Source organism: Cetorhinus maximus, chromosome 27 (genome assembly GCF_964194155.1).
Source record: "Cetorhinus maximus chromosome 27, sCetMax3.hap1.1, whole genome shotgun sequence".
NCBI lineage: Eukaryota > Metazoa > Chordata > Chondrichthyes > Lamniformes > Cetorhinidae > Cetorhinus > Cetorhinus maximus.
The window spans coordinates 11,421,497-11,444,302 of record NC_135905.1 but is presented as its reverse complement, the minus strand read 5'-3'; the positions used below and the strand labels follow the sequence as shown (position 1 = coordinate 11,444,302).

Below are 22,806 nucleotides of genomic sequence, written 5' to 3'. Positions count from 1 at the left end.
TGTTGACCTTATATTTTATAATGTAAGGCAGCTAAATGGAGCAAATAGTTAATTCATTTTAACTCTTACTAAAAATCAAGGTGATCTTGTACAGTATATGTTTGTGCTGTTTGGTCATACTATTTCATATAAACTGATGTTTCAGGAATGTCGCTTGATCAATTATGACTTATTAAGAGCACGATGTCTTTCTGAAGGGCAAATTGTATTAAGGTTTGGATTTATGAATATTAATGTTGCTGTTGTGTAGTTTAGCCCAAATGGTTAGAATGCCAGAGGTTTTCTGTATAGCTGCTGAATGTTAAAAAGTAGATATTTTAACACAAGACAGCTTAAAGTTAAAGGGGCTGAATGTTCAAGGTTCTCCCAACTGTCCACCTTAACATTGGTGTAAGGTTGCTGGAAACACCATAGAAGTGGCAGACAGTCAGGAGAATTGCAACAGAAATTCAACTCCAAATTCTTCATTCTTTGACTGAACCAGGGAGCATTCAACTGTTTCCCCTAAGCTAAAAACACTCATCACTCAGTAAATTTTAGGGAGCAGCTCCATCAATTTGGCCAAATTCATTTTGACCTGAAATTGAAACAAATTTCACAGTTACGGTCAGTACAATTTATTTTGGCATTAGGCCATAGATGACTTGCTCCTTTAGTTATGGATTATACCCTTGGCCCTCGAAAGATATTGTAGTTTGTTGATACTGCATTCGCGAATAGTTACTCCTGAAGGAGTGGTCCGATGGGTGGAGTATAATGAATAGCCGTAATGGTTTGTGAAGGCACAACAGGAATCCATGGGCCAAGAAAGCAAGCTGAAGTATCTGCCGTTACTTCACTGCTGCATTTTCAAGTGGGTTGCCTTTGGGTCATGACGAACTGGAAAAATAAAGCATTTAAGACCTTAAAGGGACAATACATCCAGACTGGGGCTGAGCCAGCATGGAGAACGATCACGTGAGAAAATCAAGTAACAGGGAGACTTACATTTATATTCTGCCTTTCACAACATTTAGGACATCTCAAAGTGTTTCACAGCCAACAAAATACTTTTGAGGTGCAGTCACTGTTGTAATGCAGGAAAGACAGCAGCCAATTTGCTCATAGCAAGCTCCCACAAACAGTGGCAAAATAAGCGACCAGCTCGCCTGTTTGTTTAAGCGTGGGTTAGGACACAAGTAAGCAACTCGAGCAGAACACGACCGAATGCAGAGGAATTGGAGCAGCTGGGCAAAGGGACAATTATGAGCTTCCTGTATCACTTTTCTCAGGCTGTGGGAGATCACATATGTAGTGGGGTCGGGGGGAGGGGATGCCGATGCAGAAGTGAGGCAGCTTAGTAAACATAACAACTAAGAGGACATACTGACCACAGCAAGACTGTGATTGTAGAGAAGCAACTATAAACATAAACAGGCTCACTGAAGTCAGTAACAACAGAATATGGAAGAATATGCATAAGTCCAGGAAGCATTAACTAGGAGCAGGAAGGAGTGCAGACAATTAGGCAAATATATGAACCTATTTTATTCAGGCAAAAGGCTGTGCTGGTGGGAAGTTCCCTGAAAGGTGAAGGGCTAGGACCTGTCCAGTGTGCTCTGAAGGAATAAGATTCACTCTTTCTATGGTCAGTGATCAGATAAAAAGAGCAATGCTGAAGAAGTGGAAAGCCATTTGTGGAACTCACCTCCAACACGACGAGGCAATCAGAGCCATTTCAAGAGCATTCACCTCACTGGTTCTGAAATACAAGCAAAGAAGGAGACTCTAGCTGAATGAATCGCAGGATGAACCAAAAAAAAACCCAAGATATTTAAAGAGATAAAATTAAGCAAAACTTATGAGGGGATGAAAGAAACCCAAGGTTCTTCCATGCCAGCAATTATGACTGGGCAGAGGGTCATAAATACCAATGATATTCTGTTCAAACACTGAATTCAAATACCCATCCTGACTCAGATGGAGTATTCAGCTGAGTTAAGGGATTCCCAAGAACTCGTGTTAAGAGAAGTTTATCAATAGACGATGATGAAGAAGTGACCAACTCATCTCGATTGGATTGATTCTGATGCCTTCCACTCAATTGAAGACTTAGGTTCAAGTGGTTCAACTCCAATTAATAGCTTAACCAATGAAGGCACTGACAAGACCACAAAGAAAATATTGACAATGAATTAGCTATGACACAAAGATTGGAGGAGAATGAAAACCCATGGGGAATTCTCCTGTTTTATCCGGAAGATGTTATTAAGACTGGGTCTTACAAGGGGATCCTTTGCGATGTACAGCTTCAGGGAATTATGAAGTATGAAATTCTGGCGGATTCAGGATGGCAAATGATGATGAAGGCATTGTTTAATTGATTATATATTATATTATACGTTATATAAAGAAAATCAATAAAGCTGTCTCTCACTAGAGCCAGGTTCGTGAGGAATGGTGATGAAGAGCAAGGAGCAGTTGGATGGCTTGGATCATGTGGAGACTTAAAGCTGTGAATCTACAACATGCAGACTATGTGAGCTAGTGAGAGGAAAGGGAATTCTATCTCAGCAGTAATTTGCCTCTGAGAGTTTGTTCCTCCTTTGGATTGATATGGCATTGTATGAGTTTAGACACAAAATCTCTTTCCACAAACGAATGGACAAAGGCAGAAATTTCAGACTTAAGGATAAGGAGGAAAAGAAACTCTTTGTCTGTGCTGGATTATTCACTACCCAGAATAGGTGGCCCAGAAAAACTGACACAGTTACAAGTTGATTATGATATCAAGGAAATGCATCTTGTTCACAACCTCCCCTCGAGGCCAGAAGCAACAAGAATCTCAGGAACATGGAAGAACAGCCTGGAATAGATCGATGAGAAGGGATTTTGTACACTCATCTTACACCCAGAAGGACCATTATCCCGAAGGAAGGAAACCATAGAAAGGGGCTTGTCTTGTGCATGATAACAGAATGATTGAATTCAAGGTGCCAGTTACAACAAGAAGATGAAGCTGAAGAATAAGATGCTGTATAAAGGTTATGAAATCCTGACAGTGAATTAAAAAGTCGAATAACTAAAGCTAACTGTGCAATCCTTGTTACACATCAGACACTTACATACCTGCAAGTTTAATTATCCGCTGAACACTGACCCTAGCTTTAGGATCAGCAAGATAAGAAGCAGTAAGGGTGAAATGTTCACAAGAGAGAGAATCTCAATCATTTAGATTTAGTTTCACAACCCATTTCTTTAATAAGATTACATTAGTTCTATTAAATGTGATTGACATTTGTCTACACAGTAACTTTGGCATTCTAATTAACATGTTACACATGTAAACTTGTATGTTTCATGCTCTGTTGCGAGAGGTGATGGCTGCGCAATAGCTGGTTTGCTCTATGTTTGTCTACATTAATAATCTACACTGATATGCTCAATAAGGTTGGAACTGAAGGTTACTCGTCCAGTTTAAATGAAGAGATTTTACAATAGAGAAATGTATTGAACCTTGCCACATTGTCAAAGGGGGAACTAATTGAAAAGTAGGAACAAAGTCAATAAAACAGGATAGGCTTAAAGGCCCATTAACGCTAAGACGTTCTTAAAAAGAAGAGGTTTCATGCGATTTGAAGACTGCAAGCCTGGACAAAGAAAGGAGCCAGGAAGTCTTACCTTCTTTGGCCAGGACCTTGCAGTTGCAATGATGGCGAAACTGTCAGTGTTTACTGTCATTGTTCTGTGAAACTGACAGCAACATCTCATGCCCGCATGTGCTCATTTAAATGCAGAAATTACTGTCGGTGATCCCCTTGCTCCTCCACAGTGTATGCTGTTGAAATCCCCAGAGATGACAATCTTTAGAAATCATTGAACTGACTAGAAGTTCCCCTGTTTTTGCTAAAAATCCATAAAAAAGTTACGTCTTGTTAATGAGGTTGAACTTGGTTTTTTTAAGTGTACTAAATCAAAACTACTTCCAAACGACCTCTCTGGTCCTCGAAAACCAATTTTATATCTGTGCAATGTCAAGTTTGTCCTTTATGATAACGTTCCATAGATTTTAATATAATTATTTTTTAAAATAGTTTTGGATATTTCCACTTCAACTGTACCAACCTTTATTTCACCATCTGTAAAACTGATAGGAAATGAAGGATAATTGGTGCATTTTACTGCCCGCTTTGCTGTCTGTGAAAATTCTTCAATGTGATTGGCTGCTTACCTGCTTGATGACATCACTGTTTCTGGACACCTAGAGATCCTCTTGACCTGGTGTCAAATTAACATCAACTAAGAGGAAATCCATACCACAGAGATTACTAGATTTTCATGGGCAACCTCCTTCATGGTCAGTGGCTAGTGTGGCCCCTTCAATACTGACTGCACAATCCAGGCCCATGTGTTTATAGCTTTTGAAACGACTCTTCAGGACTCATGGAAACAAATAGTGACATCTCAACTAGGTCAACAGCTAATCAACCTTTAAAATCATGTACTTCTTGCAAATGATTTTCCACTGTATAATCATTTGAGGTTGGACAGCTACATGTATCAAAACTTCAAACCTCATCGACAAATGTTTCAAAGATCTGGCAAAAAGCAAAACCAAACAATCCTCGATTAGGGATGTGAGATAAACATCTCCTCAGGGAGACTTTGGTCATAAGTTAGAAAAATGTGATTTTATCCCACCGTTGAGATTTAGTTTGAGAAAAATGATAATAATAATGGAAAAAGAAAATAAGGGAAACACAGTTTCTCCCATGACCTATTCAGATGAAGACTAAATCAGACAACACTCATTTCAGCTCAGAGGGAGAGATCTTTTAAGTATGCCCAGACAGTTCCTTGGTATAACTTCTCAAGGGAAAAGATATACAGAGTAAGTGTATAAGTAGATGCGCGGGTTAACTAGAAGAAAGGAAGCTGACGACACCAGATGAACCAAGCATTGATGATGATTATGGAAAACTTGGAAGAGGCACAATCTATATAGTTAGCAATTGAAAGTAGAAACAAATCTAGATATAGGAAAGCACTGAACGTTGAACAAGCAGTGCAACTGTATGTGGAACGAGGTCCTAAACCTATCCACTGATATATGTGTAGTGTATTACCTTCATTGCTTAGGCAAAAATAAAGATAAGATGAGTTTTATAGAGGATAAGCTCAGTCACTTTACCACCCAGACGCTCAAGGTGAAAATTACCTCATCGACTTAAACCATGAGCTTACGATTGCTGTGGGTTTCTTGGTTATAGAGCTACAAGAAATTGTACAATCCTAAAACTGGACTCCATGTTATGTTATATTCAGTTGAACCCAATTAAATGATGTGCTGCTGTAATTCTGAAGCCAAATTATTGAGCTATTTGTGATGGTCACTCCAATAACCTTGTTAGGAAAATAAAGTCACCTCAGAGAAACATTTTTGAGTTGCATGATTATTTCTCGTAAATTGTTTTCAACCAATGCTGCATTTTATTCAGGAGATTGGCAGCAGCCATGTTTGCTTAGAGTTACTCTGGTTGCTGATTGGAGGCCAACCTGATGAGCTAGACCCGAGGGAATGCAAGATGGATGCCGACATTATCCTACATCATTTGTAAACAATTTCAGATAATGTTCTTCATCATGCTCCAAAGATCGTGTGTTAAATCAGGAGCTTGCAACTCGGGTTGGAGATAATTATGATTACAGCGCTGGCTATCACCTAACTCCTACCGCCTTCAAGTATGCAATTAAAGAATGTACAAAATGTGCTGTGCATTTACACACTTTTGAAGCCACTTAACTTTTTCAAACCTGGACAACTGGATTTTCACCAAGGAACAAGCAGAATGAGGAGGATGACCTTCATTCTGATGGGCTTTATAGTTGCTTTCTCTAACAAGGGGTACACCCACCCTTTCTAATGCAGGAAGGATGTTCCGCCTGGCTGGGGGTCTGGAACCAGAGGACCCAGTCTCAGAATAAGGGGTTAGGCCATTTAGGACTGAGATGAGGAGGAATTTCTTCACTCAGAGGGCGGTGAATCTTTGGAATTCTCTACCCCAGAGGGCTGTGGAGGCTCAGTTATTGAGCATCTTTAGGGCAGAGGTTGATAGATTTTTAGTTGAACAACAAAGCAAGATTGAGAGGCTGAATGGCCTACTCCTGTTCCCATGTTCGTAATACATATCCTCTTCACATCTGCTGGTTGAAAACTGCTGCAAGTAATAAGAAGCCATGTGTGGAGCAGTGTGGCCTGTTCTCCAAAGCTGCAAACCTTCCTTCCTTTTTGCAGAGAGGATCAAGCAGATCCTGGGAATGGGGACAACATGGCTCCAAGCTTGAGGCTAGCATCTTTTCATTTTCATTCTTTATTTCCTTATTTTCTCACTCAGATTTCTCCTTCAGACACAGGCAGCCCAATACACCCCGATGTCTTGTCACATGTAGCTCTGTTACTGCCAATATTCTAAAATATACTCCAGCCTTGGGATGTTTTATTATGTTAAAGGCACTATATAAATATAAGTTGTTGTTGTTGCTTTTGTTCCCCTAGATGGTGGAGGTGGCAGAACCCAATGTACAGCCTCAACCAAGCAACTCATAACAACCTCCATCTCTCGTCTTTGCAATGGTAAACGCTTATCAAAGATAGGCCCAATGCAGGTGAATAAGTTAGTGAGGAGAAGTGGGGAGTGCTTGGCGAAATACAGAGTACAAGGAAGGGGGAATTGGAAGAGTTATAACTAATGGTTGAAGGACTCTTTCAGCTGCAGAGTCTCTGAGCTGGCCTACAAAATCGTCCTGATGGCTCAACAAACTCAACACTTATTGGAGTTACTTAAGAGCATAGCATGTAATGGGTATGGTTTTGGGGTATCTGTAGAGGACCTGAATCTGATTGGGCTGCAGACCATCAGGATTAGAGCCCTGAAGAGGGGTCCCTCTTGAAAGAGGGCAGGCTTTGTTCCCGTCAGATATGCTTTGATTGGCGCTCTTGAAAGCTTAGACTGCAACAGTGCATCCTATTCAACATTTTGGGTGCTCCCCTGCCTTGATCCTCAACTGGGACTTGGTATAGAGTTAGTAGAGGCATGCCTCCTCTCACTAGATGTAACATTTCCAATGCTAGGCAGAAGTGTAGGAAACCTACTTGTTCAGTTTGGGATCAGGGATTGAACCTCGAAAAATCAGGACCGTACTGTGGGAAAAAACATCTGGAGCAGCAACATTCCCTTTCCAGGGAGGGAAGCGGGAGTCGCTCGCATCCCAGCAAGGTTCTTCTTGCCCAACTCTTCTGGACGGGGTCAAAGATGTCCCCCAATCGCCCTGCTTCTCCCAAACCAATAACCACTACAGGGTCAGTAGAGGAGTGGTACAACTTCCGAAATTCTGCCACCAAGGAATGTGCAGGACAGTGATTTGGAAACAGGGACTCCAAAACCATCAGTATGCTTTTAGAGCAAGGATCTGAATGAAGGGAACAGGCCTTGCTTACAGGGTGCAGTTTGCATGGGTTCCTCATAATAATTTCACTGCTCAAGTAATGAGGAAAGGATGAATCTGAGGCCTTAATCCAGGTTTATTTCTAAGACTACAGTGTAACGGCACAAATCCCTCTTGTTCCCACCCAACACCCAGCGTGAACTGCTTTTTACACACTTGCAATAATTCTCTAATCTTTCCCCAATTGGTGGCAGCTTCTCTTAATTACAAACTTGAAGCATGCACTCCATTGCAGGGCGATTCCAACATGAACACCCGAAACTATGTCCCTGACTCAGACGTTTAACTCACATGACACAAAAACTCACTGCCCCCATTTGTATCCAAACCCAATGCATGATGGTACAGAAACCTCCAGGACCTGATACCCTTCAGGGTCACATTATTCAGGGCCATGTGTAAGGGCAGCTCTTGCATCAGTGGTGTGCCTGCAATTGGAAATGTGGCATCTTCTCCTGGCCGTAACATCAGGAGGTGACAATTGATAAGCCGCAGTGTCACAAGAGCTCAGAGTTAGTGCTTCCTCCTCTTCTATTCTTGCTGTCCAGAACCTTACAAAGCCATGACCACCTCCATCTAGAAGGACAATGGCAGCAGATACATGGGAACACCACCACCTGGAAGTTCCCCTCCAAACCACTCACCATCGTGGCTTGGAAATATATCGCTGTTCCTTCACTGTCGTTGGGTCAAAATCCAGGAACTCCCTTCTAACAGCACTGTGGGTGTACCCACACCACGTGGACTGCAGCGTTTCAAGAAAGGAGCTCAGCACCACCTTCTCAAGGGCAATTAGGGACGGGCAATAAGTGCTGGCCAGTGACGCCCACATCCTATGAATGAATTTTAAAAAAGACAGAAGGGAAGGCTATTGTGATACAGGGTTATCGCAACGAGTATATCAACTGTGGTTCAGTGGTGGCATACTTGTATCTGACTCCAATGGTTGTGAGTTCAAGTCCTGCCCAGAGACTTTACCACTGCACCACTATCTCCCTGTCGTGTTTTTGTCACTGGCCAAGTAATCCAGCAGAACTCATCATGGATCCTAATCAATGGGGTTGAGACATGTGCAATTGGAGCTTGCTGAAGGAGGGTTTTGAGTGTAAGTCGCATTTCCTTGTTTGTCTCAGTAATTACCTTGATGATTCTCTGGAGATGCAATTCCAACAAAGCACTTACTGCCACATCATCAGTGCATCAGGGCTCAATCAGATCTGGGTGGTCTTAGTTTTTGATTGGAGTCATAGGAGATTAAATACTTTGCCATCCATTCGAAGAATAAGCTGCACTCCAGCGGGGACCTTGTCTCTAGTCAGACGGAGCATGGCAGCAGGATCGAGAAAAGAGTTGGAGCAATGGCACTACCTTGTTTGAAACCTGTCTTTATCACAAAAGGGGCTGTAATGGATCTATTGTTAAGGATCACCGCTCGCATATCACCATGAGGCAGGCAAAGGATGGTAATGAATTCTGGAGGACACCCATACTTAAGCAGAATCTTCCAGAGCGCCTCATGATTTACAGAGTCGAAGGCCTTTGTCAAGTCAAAGAACACAATGTAGAGAGGTTGATGTTGCCTGCGACATTTCTCTTGTAGTTGGCGAACTGTAAAAATCATGTCCGTCATTCCTTTTGATGACCTAAACCAGTGTTGAGATTCGGGGAGTAGCTCTTCAGCAAGTGTAATAAGTCGATTCTGAAGGTTTCTTGTAATGATCTTACCTGCAATGGAAAGCAGGGAGATGCCTCTGTAATTTCTACAGTTGGATTTGTCTCCTTTATTGAGGATTGACACAATCATGGCATCCCTGAGGTCATTCAAGACTTCCTCTACATTTCCAGACCTTTAGGATGAGGGCATGGTGCTGTAATGTTATTTTCTCTCCTCAGTGCTTAAAGATGTCAATGGGGATTCCATCGCCTCCTGCTGCTTTGTTGTTCTTCATTTGTCTAACAGCTTTCATCACCTCCATAGGCATTGGCGGTGTTCCGAACTTGTCTCTAAATGGGTGTTGTAGGGTGGAGTTGAAAACGCTCTTGTCAACAATCGATTCTTGATTGAAAAGGTCTTCAAAATGGTCTCTCCCAAAAGGCTTCCCTTTCCTCGATCAAATCTCCCCAGTCCTTCAGCCTCAGAGAAGCAAGTCCTTCAGTACTTGGGCCATAAGTAGTCTTTGTGGCAGTGGGGAAGCCACGGATATCATTCATGTCAGCATGATGTTGAATTTCCTTTGCCCTGTCTGCCTGTCACATATTCTTCATGTCATGGATGCTTTACTTATTGGCAAGTCAGTTCGTTTTGCTTTGAGTTTGGGTCATTTCACCAGGCACAGAAAGTTGTGCACTTATGATCAATTCATTGATATCCAGATCATTTTCTTCAAACCAATCCTGATGTTTCCTGACAGAAAATCCAATACTCTCTTCTTTGGAGACTGATGATATTGGACTAATGGACATCCCAAGCACTGTGGACACTTTTCTTCTGTCCTTGCAGCCTTTGACCACCTGAGGAAGCGAGCGTTTGAAGATTGCAACATCAAAACTGAAACTAAGCTCGTGGTTTACCATGCGGTCGTGATCCCTTTCTTTAATTACTATACGGGTATGAAACATGGACAACGTATCGGAGGCACCACAAAGCACTAGAGTCATACCATCAACACTGCCTGCGGACAATCATACATATTAAGTGGGAGAACAGATGCACCAACATCTCACAAGCAGGCACTACAAGCATCAAAGCCATGATCATCCACTATCAGCTTCGCTAGGTTGATCATATAGTTTGGATGTCAGATACCCGGCTCCCAAAGCAGGTCATCTTCTCCCAGCTCAGTCAGGGCAGACACACCAGAGGAGGACAGAAGAAGTTCTTCAAGGATATGCTGAAGCAACATGAAGAAACGCAACATTAACATCAACACCTGGAAGACCATCACCTTGGACCGAACCAGATGGCGGCCCAGTCTGTGGGAAGGATCCAAGCATCTGGAGACCCATCAATGACAAAATGAAGAGGAAAAGCGAGAGTGGTGAAAAGAACACTCCATGAGTCAAACTGTTAAGACCCAACCAAATATCTCACATGACAACAAATGCCCTATGTGCCACAAAGCCTGCAGATCCCGAATTGGCCCCATTAACCATGTTCAGACTCATGGGAGACAATCATCCTCACTAGCAAGGGATAGGCTAAAAAAAAATAATAATAATAATAATGATCCAGAGACCGAGGTTAATGCTGTGGGGACTTGGGTAAAACATCACCACAACAGATGGTGGAATTTAACTTCAATTAATAATTCTGGAATTTAGGCTAGTCTCAGTTATGGCGACCATGAAACTATCATCAATTGTTGTAAAATAAATTTGGTTCACTAATGTCCTTTAGGGAAGGAAATCTGCCGTCCTTACCTGGTCTGACCTACATGTGACTCCAGACCCACAGCAAAGTGGTTGACTCTTAACTGCCCTCTGCAATGGCCCAGCAAGCCACTCAGTTCAAGGACGATTAGGGATAGACATAAATGCTGGCCTTGCTTGTGATACCCACATCCCATGAAAGAATAAAGAGAAATGTAAATGAAATCTAGACTGGAATTCCCCTTACAGTCACATTGGAGGTTCTGTTTCTCGGCTGGGGAGTTTAAACTGCCTTCTCTGCTGGGGCTCTGTCTCGGAGGAGCTTTCAGTCCAGCTCCTTTCCCCTGGCGGGCCAGTGGTGGGTGGGGGTGGGCGGGAACTGATGGTGGAGTTGGTCTGCTTGTTGGCCTTGAGTTGCCTCGTGCCTTGGCCGCACAATGGAAATCAAGAGGTCCCCGTGTCATCCCATCACTCTGTGATGCAGCGAAGGGTGATACATCATTGTGCGGGTACCACCGCCCCATACCACACCCTTGCCCCACCCCCACCCTCCGCTCCCCCCATTCCCCCCGCCACCCCCGTCAGCAGGTGATGGTAAGGATGGTGGCCACTGACAGTTACCTATCGTATAGATAGCTGGGATATATAACACAATGTAACGACATGTAACACAAATGAGTAATGATCCCATCCCACCACTGAGAGCAATGGATTTCTGAGTTTTTGTCCGAGAGCAATTCCAGAGGAGATCAGCGATATGATATATTCTAGTGATTCTCACATGTTGATGTTATTAATTCTGTTTGTTTACAGACAAAATACAAAATAAATAAAGTACCTCTGTACTTATTTGTTGAAGTGCCACTCCTCCAGATCCCTCACCCAGGCTACTCATTCAGGCCCCTCACCCAGGCCACTCCTCCAGATCCCTCACTCTGGCCACTTGTACAAGACCCTTCACCCTGGCCATTCGTTCAGGCCCCTCGCCCTGGCCATTTGTTCAGGCCCCTTGCCCCGGCCTCTCATTCAGGCCTTGCACCCTGGCCACTCCTCCAGGCCCCTCACCCTGGCCACTCGTTCAGGCCCCTCACCCTGGCCACTCCTCCTGGCCATAGGCCTGACCTTCAACCTTCACTCTCCCTCCTGAGAGAGTTCAGCCTTTAATACACCAAACCCAGCCTCAATGAAACTCTTAAAGCTGGCACAATATTCCTCATTCAGCACCGAGTTGGTGCCATTGCTGTAGGTTAAATGTCAAGGCCTAGCACGAGCTTCATTGCCCCGGGCAATAACTTGTCCAGTGACTCCAGCAGCATCTCCTCCACCCCTTGCAATAATCATTCTTCAGGAGCTGGAGCAAAGTTACCAGATTCCAATAAATAACTGGCAACAATGGGACGCTGGGGAGATTAACCACATCGACATATAATGCCTGGGCCTAGAAATAAGAGGCAGCTTGTTCTTCCCCCACCAATAGTGCTCATGGGCAGGGATGGAGGTCAGACTCTGACTCGAGTGAGGGCTGAGATAGATGGGTCCAGTTGAGATATAGGTGGGGGAGTGGGCGACATGGTCTGCATGTAGCAGAGCTGTGGGCCGGAGGTGGGCTGAGTTACAAACAGACAAAAATTTAATAAAAATAAAATTTGAACTCCACTACAGGAATATTCAGGAGGGGAGTACAGGCTGAGGCTGGGGGTGTGGGGAGCGCAAACAAGGCAGAGAGAGGTAGCGCAGGTAGGACCGAGAGGAGGGAGGACAGACCAGACGCAAAATGCGGAGAACACTGGCAAGTTCAGGAATGAACTTTGTCCAGCTCAAAGACTAAAGTAAAGAGAGGCCTAAGATTGGAGTATAGGCCAAACTATGACCGTCAAGATCGGGAGGGGTGTGTTAGAAGATGAGATTTTGCTGCTCCAGCTCTTGCTGCATTTGGACATGGGCTGCTTCAGAATCTGAGGAGTCGTGAATGGTGCTGAACATTGTGCAATCATCAGCAAACATCCCCACTTCTGACCTTATGAAGCCCCATCAATGTTCAACACCATTCACAACTCCTTAGGTACTGAAGTAGTCCATGTCTAAATGCAGCAAGACCTGGACAATATTCAGGCTTGGGCTGACAAGTGGCAAGTAACATTCGCGCCACACAAGTGCCAGGCAATGACCATCTCCGCCAAGAGAGAATCTAATCATCGCCCCCTCGACATTCAATGGCATTACCATCGCTGAATCCCCCACTATCAAGATCCTGGGGTTACCATTGACCAGAAACTGAACCGGACTAGCCATATAAATACTGTGGCTACAAGAGCAGGTCAGAGGCTTGGAATCCTGTGGTGAGTAACCCACCTCCTGATTCCCCAAAGCCTGTCCACCATCTACAAGGCACAAGTCAGGGGTGTGATGGAATACTCCCCACTTGCCTGGATGAGTGCAGCTCCCACAACACTCAAGAAGCTTGACACCATCCAGGACAAAATAGCCTGCTTGATTGGCACCACATCCACAAACATTCACTCCCACCACCACCGACGCACAGTGGCAGCAGTGTGTACCATCTACAAGATGCACTGCAGGAATTCACCAAGGCACCTTAGACAGCACCTTCCAAACCCACGACCGCTACCATCTAGCAGGACAAGGGCAGCAGACACATGGGAACACCACCACCTGGAAGTTCCCCTCCAAGCCACTCACCATCCTGACTTGGAAATATATCGCTTTCCTTCACTATCGCTGGGTCAAAACCCTGGAACTCCCTCCCTAACAGCACTGTAGGTGTACTAACACCACAGGGACTGCAACGGTTCGAGAAGGCAGCTCACCACCACCTTCTCAAGGGCAATTAGGGATGGGCAATAAATGGTGGCCTTGCTAGCGATGCCTACATCCCCTGAATGAAAAGAAAAGATATCCCCTCCCAGACATTCCAGTACTCCCCTCCTGAAACTGCCTGCACTTCCCCTTCTGGGCCTGCCTCTATTCCCAACCAAGTCTTCCCCTATACCACAGGAATTCTTTTTATTCATTTCCCATTCTTATATAAATTAGCCCACCTTTGACCCTAGCAAACAACTCTGCTGGGTTACGTGAGTGGAAAAGACCCTATGCCCTTTCTTTGAAGGAGAGGGGTGAGTTTGCACAGTGTCTAAGGCCGACAGTCATTTCCCCAAAATGTACCACCATGTAAACGATGAAGTGACCATTCACAGCTCTTTGTAGGACTTTGCTACATGCACATTGGTCGCCCCCATTAACTTTCAAAGAAGGTGAATACGCATGGAAAGTAATTCACTGGCTGCGATACCCTTTGGGACATTCTGAGGGTGTGAAAGACGCTATATTAATGCAAGTTATTTAACGCTACCGTCTCAATCTGTGCTTGGGAGGCTGTATCACACAGTAGGTTTGGTTTGGCTGGAATATGATTTGGAAGAGTATTAAAATTGGGGAGAAACAGTCTGCATGACATTACTGATGCACAATAAATTAGGAGCCAATCAGAAAGAAGAATATCACAGCCTCTAAATACATAAACAATAGAAGGGAAACTAAATTTTGGCCAATGGTTCAAATTCGGCCACAGGGTTGGTACGTGTGTCAGGTAGAAGATATTTTTTATGAGAAATATGATTTAAAAATTGCAATGTTCCCTTTTCAGGTAAATGGGGAGGACCTGTCTGCTCTGTCTCATAGTGAGACGGTTGAAGTTCTGCGCGGGGTGAAAGGTGTTGTGAGGTTGACTGTCAGCAGAACGCTGCCTGTGGACATGGAGCACAATCAACTGGAAATGAAATCTTTCCCCCTAAAACAATTATTACCTGCTGGTAAGAAATGGAAATTCCTCCAGATTTTGTAAAACCTGACATTAGTGCTAAAATATTGTGAATTGACTAAGAGAATAACAGAACAGGTGTTATATTGAGGGGAGACTGAGCTAAATAATATTTAAGGGGAGGATTACTTACTTGTTTAAAATACCCCTTCAATGTTTCTATTTTAAAAAAAGATATTTCTAGAAACTAAATATACTTTATACTTTGCCAATAGCGTTGTACCAGTGGTGGCTTCTGATTGGCCTACAGCCTGGTCCAAAATTGTGACTACCATTTCACAGAATCACAGGATTGTTAAAAAGCCCAGAGGGAGACCATTCAGCCCATCGTATCTGCACTGACTCTCTGAATGAGCAATTCACTTAGTGTCATTCCCCCCTCTTCCTCGCCACCCTGTACATTCTTACTTTTCAGAAAATAATCCAATTCCCTCTTGAATGCCGTGATTGAGTCTGCCTCCACTTCACGACCAGGCAACACATTCCAGATCTTAACCGCTCGCTGTGTGAAAAAGTTTCTCTTCATGTCTCCATTTCTTCTTTTCTCAATCATCTAAAAATCTGTGTCCTTTCATTCTTGATTCTTCCACCATCGGGAACAGCTTTTCCCTATCTTCTCTGCCCAGACTCATGATTTTGAACACCTCTGTCAAATCGGAGTAAATCTCACTTGTGCCTTGTCTCTTTTGCCCATCGCCACCCTGCTCATTGGTCTACATGGCCCCCCTGGTTAATTAACGCCTCAATTTTAAAACGGAAAGGCCTTGAGAGGTCACCGTCAGGCGTGTTGCCAAATCACCTCTAGCGAAAAGGGGATATTAGGAATAGGAATCCGACTAAGACAAGAAATCCCCCGATTCTGAAGCGGAGCAGGATTGGCGTTGCCGATTTGTCAAGTTTACATTGACAGCCCTCACGGCACAGCTGTAGTTTGCCAGCACTCAGCAACTTGGCATCCTGACAGGTTCACTCAAACCTCCCGTCCTTTCAGTGTGCCTCCACATAACTGATGTATTTCAGGCAGAGAGAAGGCAGGAGTGTCACGGTCTGCTCTTGGCAGACTGTCACTAAACACTGTCTTTGTCCGTGGGTGGTAGAATAAAGCCGCCGCACCTCTTGCTACCATCTACTGGTATGACGAAGGCCTCACCGCCACTGTCTCTGTCTTTGTAAATTTCTCCGTCTCTCTCTCTCTCTCTCTCTGCTTGTCTGATTTTCTGTGCTCACCCATGCAATGCATTGGTAGGGCTGGAACTTGGAGAAAGAACTCCTTTTGTTCCAGTCTCCAGTGTGCTGAATACTCAGGGCTGCCAGCTGATAAAAGGCCCCACTGAGGCTTCAATTCTGGCCTATCTACCGCACAAAAAAAACTGAGGAAAGCGTCTCCAGGGGCATTGGGATTAGGAGACTAGGTCTGAAATGAGTGCAGTGGCCTCATTCCAATATTGAAATAAAACCTGCATCCTTTCCAGACAGCAGTCAGAGCCACCTAAAGAAAGAAAGGACGCTGAAATGTTAGCGGAGACATGAATAGCAGCACAATGCAAGGCCTCTGCTCTACTCAACTGGTCATTGTTGCATCCGTTTTGTCTTAACACAAATAGAACAATATATAATTTTGACTCTGCTGTACCTCTCCAACACTCTCCCCCTCCAGGGGCAGGATTTTTCGCCTGGTGTGCGGCCGCACGCCTGAGTAAAACAGCACGCGATGATGTTGGGTGAGCATCGCGTGTTCGTGTGCTATTTTTGGTCAGCGCGCGAGAGTGGTCAGCGCTCCCGCCGACAATTGAGAGGCCTACTAAAGCTATTGCTGTATTAATTAACCTGGATCTTTCGCTGCCCGTCCAATGTTATAGTTGGCGGGCGGGCGGGCGATTCAGCCAGGCGGCGTTTGGATTTTCGAGGAAACCTCATCCAAGGGCGGGGGTGAAGTTTCCGACATTAATTTACAAAGATAAAGATGTTTGGGCAGAATTTTTATGATCTACATGTTTAGGTGAGTGAGTCCGATGTGTGGACATCTTTTCCTGCACTTTAAGATCTTTATCTGATCGCTTTAAATTCTTCAGCTCCCTGAGGCAGCTCTTCTGCCTTCAGAGAGTTTACATTGCGCACTCCCCCCGAGCTTCAGCGCTCGTCTCCAACCCGGCAGCACTGAGCCTTTCACGCTGGCTGGCTGTTGATTGGCCAGCCAGTGTGAAATTGCGGTCGGGGGCCGATCGTGGGCGGTGGGCCGTTTACCCCGCTGCTCCCAGGCCTGCCCACTGCGCCCGCCCGACAACCTCAAAATTCTGCCCCAGGTCTCTTAGTTCATATTGACGTACTTTTTACCCATCGTCCTTCCCCCCCTTAAACATAGGATTGGAGTACAAGAATAAAGAAGTCTTGCTACAAGTGTAAAGGGCTTTGGTGAGACCACAGTTGGAATACTGTGCACAGTTTTTGTCTCCATATTTAAGGAGGGATATACTTGGATTGGGGGAGGGGTAGGCAGGCCGGTGTGGTGGGGGATCACTAGATCGGTTCCTGAGATGAGAGGGTTGTCCTATTATGAAAGGCTGAATAAATTGGCTCTTTCGATGAAGGCGAGGTGACCTCATTGAAGTGCACCGGACTCTGAGTGAGTGTTTGCCCTGGCTGGTGAATCTAGAACAAATGGCACAGCCTCAGGATAAGGGACTGATCATTTAGCGCAGATGGGGAGAAATGTCTTCAATCAAAGGGTTGTGAATCTTCAGAGTTCTCTAGCCAAGAAGGTTGTGAATGCGCCATCGTTGACTAAATTTAAGGCTGAGATAGACAGATTCTTGGTCCCTCAGGGAATCAAGGGTAGTGGGTGGGAAAGTGGCCAGAATCAAAGCCTCAGTGGGGCCCTTTATCAGCTGGCAGCCCTGAGTATTCAGCACAATGGAGACTGGAACAAAAGGAATTCTCTCTCCAAGTTCCATCCCTACCAATGTCATAGCCCTTGCATGGGTGAGCATAGAAAATCAGACGAGCAGAGAGAGAGAGAGAGGCGGAGAAATATTCAAAGACAGAGACAGTGGCAGCGATGATCAGCCATGGTCATACTGAATGGCAGAGCAGGCTTAACAGGCCTGATGGTCTACTCCTGCTCCTATTCCTTATGTCAACAAATACAAAGCCAGTGTTGGGTTTTTAACAGACCAACATCAAAATTTACTGCTGAATGTGCCTCCTCAAAGAGCATAATTATATATATCCAAAAATATGCCAATCCTCTATATGCAGAAACATTTAAATCACAATTGACTAAATGCACACCTCAACCTTACTCAAGTCAGAAATCTGATATCAGCATTTAATAAAATGAGAGTATAAAACACATAATGATCCATAGTTTAATTTCCGATTAGATGTGATTGATTGAGCTTCTTCCTTATTCATATCCTTTTTTTTTCACTAATGTTACTATTAAATTAAAGTAATTATTGAATTCTCACATGAAGCAAATGTTGGTAATATGAATAACAGATTTACTGAATCAAAGTCTATTACCGCGCTCATTGTAAATCAAGCATGTGAAGGACATATTCACAATGGGAGGTAGTGCTGTATAGAAAAAGTGAAAGGCTGTATGGAGAGAGAGAGAAACAGCACAGCAAGGGAGGGACAGGGTAAAACAAAGCAGTGGGAAAATAGGCAGAAAGAAGCCATGGAGAGGAAGGAACAAAGAAACTTTAAAAAGAGGAAAAGAGAGGTATTGGAAAGACAAGAAAGAAGGAAATATAAAGGGGAGGAGCAATAAACAAGTGAATTAGTTTCCCAGCAGGGATGGTGCAGAAGAATACTTTGTTCAAAAAGGAGCGGGACAAATTCCAAATGTACAAATGTGATTCACCTTATTAGATTCATTTGTGACGACCTTTGACCCAGAAGCAGTACATTAAGGAAAACTTTTAATTTCTTTCAAAGGTCTATGGAAACTGTAATTGTTTCAAGAATGTTTGACAAGACTTTGCATTAATTGTAAAGGGATCAATTGTAAGTTTCTTGGATATTAAGAAATGCTGATCCAAGTGACCGAGCGACCCTTGACGTGGAAGCAGTGCCAACAAGTTAAGACCAGAAGCCATGTGGCTGGCAGACACAAAGGTGGGCTGCAGACACAAAGGAGAGCTACAAGCAATGGAGCTGGAGGGTGAAGGCGATCAGTGCACACATGCAGACAAAAAGAGAAATTAGACATATGCAGTAGATGTAGCAAGACCATATGCACCATATGCAGAAAGACCTGGACAACATTCAGGCTTGGGCTGATAAGTGACAAGAAGCATTCGTGCCACACAAGTGCCTCTGGATGAGTGCAGCTCCAACAACACTCAAGCAGCTTAAAACCATCCAGGACAAAACAGCCAACTTGATTGGCACCCTATCCACCACCTGTAACATCCACTCCCTCCACCGCCGACGCACAGTGGCAGCATCTACAAGATGCAGTGCAGCAACTCACCAAGGCTCCTTCGACAGAACCTTCCAAACCCATAACATTTACCACCTAAAAGGACCAGGGCAGCAGAAACATGGGAACACCACCACCTGCAAGTTCCACCCCAAGCCACACACCATCCTGACTTGGAAATATATCACCGTTCCTTCACTGTCACTGGGTCAAAATCCTAGAATCCCCTCCCTAACAGCACTGTGTGTGTACCTACATGGACTGCAGCAATTCAAGAAGGTGACTCACCATCACCTTCTCAAGGGAAATTAGGGATGTACAAGAAAAGTGCTGGCCCACATCCTGTGGAAAATTTTTTTTACAAAGACAGAGATGGAAAGAGGAACATCGAGAATTCTAGTGAGGAGAAGAAGCAAATATCTCTCAGGAAGAGGTCAATTTTGCTGTTCGGCAGAAAAGGAGACAGGAACTCCCGGAGGCAATGTATGTGCTGGCTAAGAAGGTCTAAAGAATGGATAGCTGTATGAATAGCTTGGAGACTGTAAAGAACAGGATATTTTCTCGTAAGTGGATAAACCATGAACCAGGGTGTTATTGATTGGTCAGTTTAAAAGGAACTCTGAAAGGCTACACCATCAGGACTGTCGTGACCTGAGGGAGAGAGGGTTTATAGAAGTGTGCCTTATTGATGATAATCATACCTGTGAAACTCAGAAGTGAAAGCTGTTGTCAGGTAGCACTCCTGACCTACTTTGCATGGATAAAGAACAGCATATTGTGGAATGGTGTAGCTTTGTAGTGTTATACTTATGCAGGGAATGATGCAAATGTGTGTGGTTATGTAAGACATATCTTTGATATATTGACTATTTAAAGTGAAATTTACATTTTTATTTGAAGTTTACTTTGCCTGTAAATTCATGTACAATTTGCATTGGTTATGATTCACACTAAAGTAAAAACCACAAAATCTGGAATCTTCCTGGTAATTTCTCCATTTGGGGGTTATTCAGTAAATTTGGTTACTCTGGTCATGGTTTATAGCACATAACAACAACTTGCATTTATATAGTGCCTTTAACCTAGCAAAATGTCCCAAAGCACTTCACAAAAGTGTAATCAATCAAAATTTGACAGCAAGCCACGGAAGGGGATGCTAGGGCAGATAACCAAATGTCTGATCGAAGAGGTACATTTTAAAGAGCATCTTAAAGAAGAAGAGCGAGGTAGAGGGGCAAAGAATTTTGGAAAGGAAGTTTGAACGCACTGCCACCAATGCTGGAGTGATTAAACGTAGGGATGGAAGATGACAGAATTGAAGGAGCAGATGGTGGAATTTGAATCCAATAAAAAACCTGGAATTAAAAGCCTGATGATAACCATGAAACCATTGCCAATTGTCGTAAAAACCCATCTGGTTCCTTAATGTTCCTTTAGGGAAGGAAATCTGCTGTCTTTACCTGGTCCGGCCTATATGTGACTCCAGACCCACAGCAACGTGGTTGACTCTTAAAATGCCCCCTGAACAAGGGCAATTAGGGATGGGCAATAAAAATGCCAGCCCAGCCAGCGACACCTACACCCCATGAACGAATAAAATAAATAGAGAGATCTCAAAGGGTTGTAGACCTAGAGGAGGTCACAATGATAGGGAGGGGGAGAGGCCATTTGAACACAAGGATGAGAATTTTAAAATTGAGGCTTTGCAAGAGGTCATCAGAGGACAAGCTAGCGTCCTTTTCCTTTTTTTGCACCACTCCTCCAAGGAGGCCAGCGCAGTGACAGGTATCTGGCTGTCAGTCCAGGCGTCGGAACGTGGAACATGGACTGTCCCCAGTAGAGCAACCAAACTGCCTGAAACCAGGGGTTGTGTTGCAAGTAGAATAGGGCATTTACTGCTAATGGGATGAATCGCTGTGAATTCAAGCGTCAGACTGTGGCCTAAGCACTCTGTCAACACAGTTGCTGAAGTGTCTTGCAATAGAAAGGAATTCCTCCCCCAGCAGTAACATTACTCAAGATGGCAGTATCCTTCAGGACTATACGAACGACAAAGAACCAGTGAAACAAAGTAAAGGTGATCTTTGAAATTATTTTCTGTACTCTACAATAAGAAACAGATATTAGATGTTTTACTTTTATTTCAAGATGATTTGTTGAAAAGTAAGAAATGCGTTTAAAGTAGAGTTATTTTTTAAAATTGCCTCCACCTCTGCTGCAGGGTTTGTGGTGGGGGTAACTTTAAGCGTATATGCCTGTCATGAAACTGATGGAATCAGGTGCAAACACCAGTTTAACATGTCACCCAATATAACCCATCGCTGGCTTCAATGAAGAGTAAAGTCAAACCCAGTGTAAAACTGCCGTTCCACCCAATCCGGTCAGCTGGGCCAGTTAGCTAACAATTCGCGTAGAATATTACAGCACAGGCAGAGACCATTCACCCCATCATGCCTGTGCTAGCTCTTTGAAAGAGCAGGCCGTCAGCCACGGTTATTACAATGAAACCTGCCCGGGTGATTCATTTATTTGTGGTGTTGGTGGACGGAGGGCGGGGGGTTATGGGAGGGGCTGGCTTCTAATGCAACATGCAACTTTCTTTTTAAAAAATGGACATTAACAGGTGGGTAAGCTGACCGCTGGAAGTCAGGTGACTTTTGCGATTTCTGCATAGACTCAGAAGTACCTCAAAGCTCTAGGAAGTTCCTAATTGAATAACCAGGCTGAGAGCCCCCCCCTTGAATGGTCATACCCAGATGGAACACGTCTGTGCAATTTACACCTGCTATTGTTTGTGGTTCACCCCAAGCTCAAAATCAATAGATTTCCAGACTTCATGTCTCCAAGTTTGACATTTAACAAAAAAGAGCTGCAGAAACCAGTTAACCACAAATGGGTGTGGATTTCCCACCCATTCTCCATTGTATAGCAATGGCTTCTGACTTTAAAACCATTCTGGGCGGACAATAGAAGTGTTGGTTCTATGAATGAAACAGGCTACAGGTAATGATTCTGTTATCCAAAGAACCAGGGAGAAACTGGTCAGTCTGCAAAGAACACAGCAAGAAACAGTAGCTGCAGAAAAAGGCAGTGACATCTTCACCTTCAAAATCTGGATACTGTTACGATTTAAAGGTCTCCCCAGCCTGTTCCTTTTCAAAGTTCACCAGAACGGAAACTTGATCTACTGGTAAGAAAACTACAAGTGACTCACTTCATGACCCGCTGTACATCCATCTCTTTGAGGGAATCCTGCAACAATGCTGAAATGCAACTCCACCTATTGAAGCCACCTAAACAACCCTTTCAGAGTGAAATGCCTCCTTTAATGGGCCTGCAACAGTTGCTTTTTCTTACAATGAGACAAACGCGTGAACTATGAATGATTCTTTTGTTTAAAACTTGTAGAAGTTCTGTAACTTCTTGAACTGTATCTTTCTCGCTCTATATCTTTCTTTGCAGACTGACCAGACCGCGTATGCGTGATGTGTGTGCGTGAGTGAGTGACGTCACTTTTAGACTTTTGGGGTGAACGGGTGAATAAATAACCCATTTCATTTAAACCAACAAAAGCTTGCTGCTGATTGTTTAAAAATTGACCACACACTCGAGGGGTTGAGAAATATACACACCTTCCTTTCCAAAAACATACTGATTATGGACAGTAAGGGAAAGGGGACAAGGGTCT

At 43.9% G+C, this 22,806-nt stretch overlaps 2 protein-coding genes across 5 annotated transcripts in view; one reads left to right on the top strand and one right to left on the bottom strand.

Moving 5' to 3' along the window:
• The window catches only part of ptpn20 (protein tyrosine phosphatase non-receptor type 20), a 336,983-nt gene that overhangs the window by 266,389 nt on the left and 47,788 nt on the right, over nt 1-22,806 (top strand). For all 4 annotated transcript variants that reach the window (XM_078530719.1, XM_078530716.1, XM_078530715.1 and 1 more), the window contains one exon: nt 14,519-14,684. In XM_078530719.1, the coding sequence (XP_078386845.1) occupies nt 14,519-14,684 (166 nt within the window). The remainder of the gene's footprint in view (nt 1-14,518; nt 14,685-22,806) is intronic.
• The window catches only part of mapk8a (mitogen-activated protein kinase 8a), a 485,513-nt gene that overhangs the window by 414,921 nt on the left and 47,786 nt on the right, over nt 1-22,806 (bottom strand). The gene's annotated exons all lie outside the window — the stretch shown is intronic.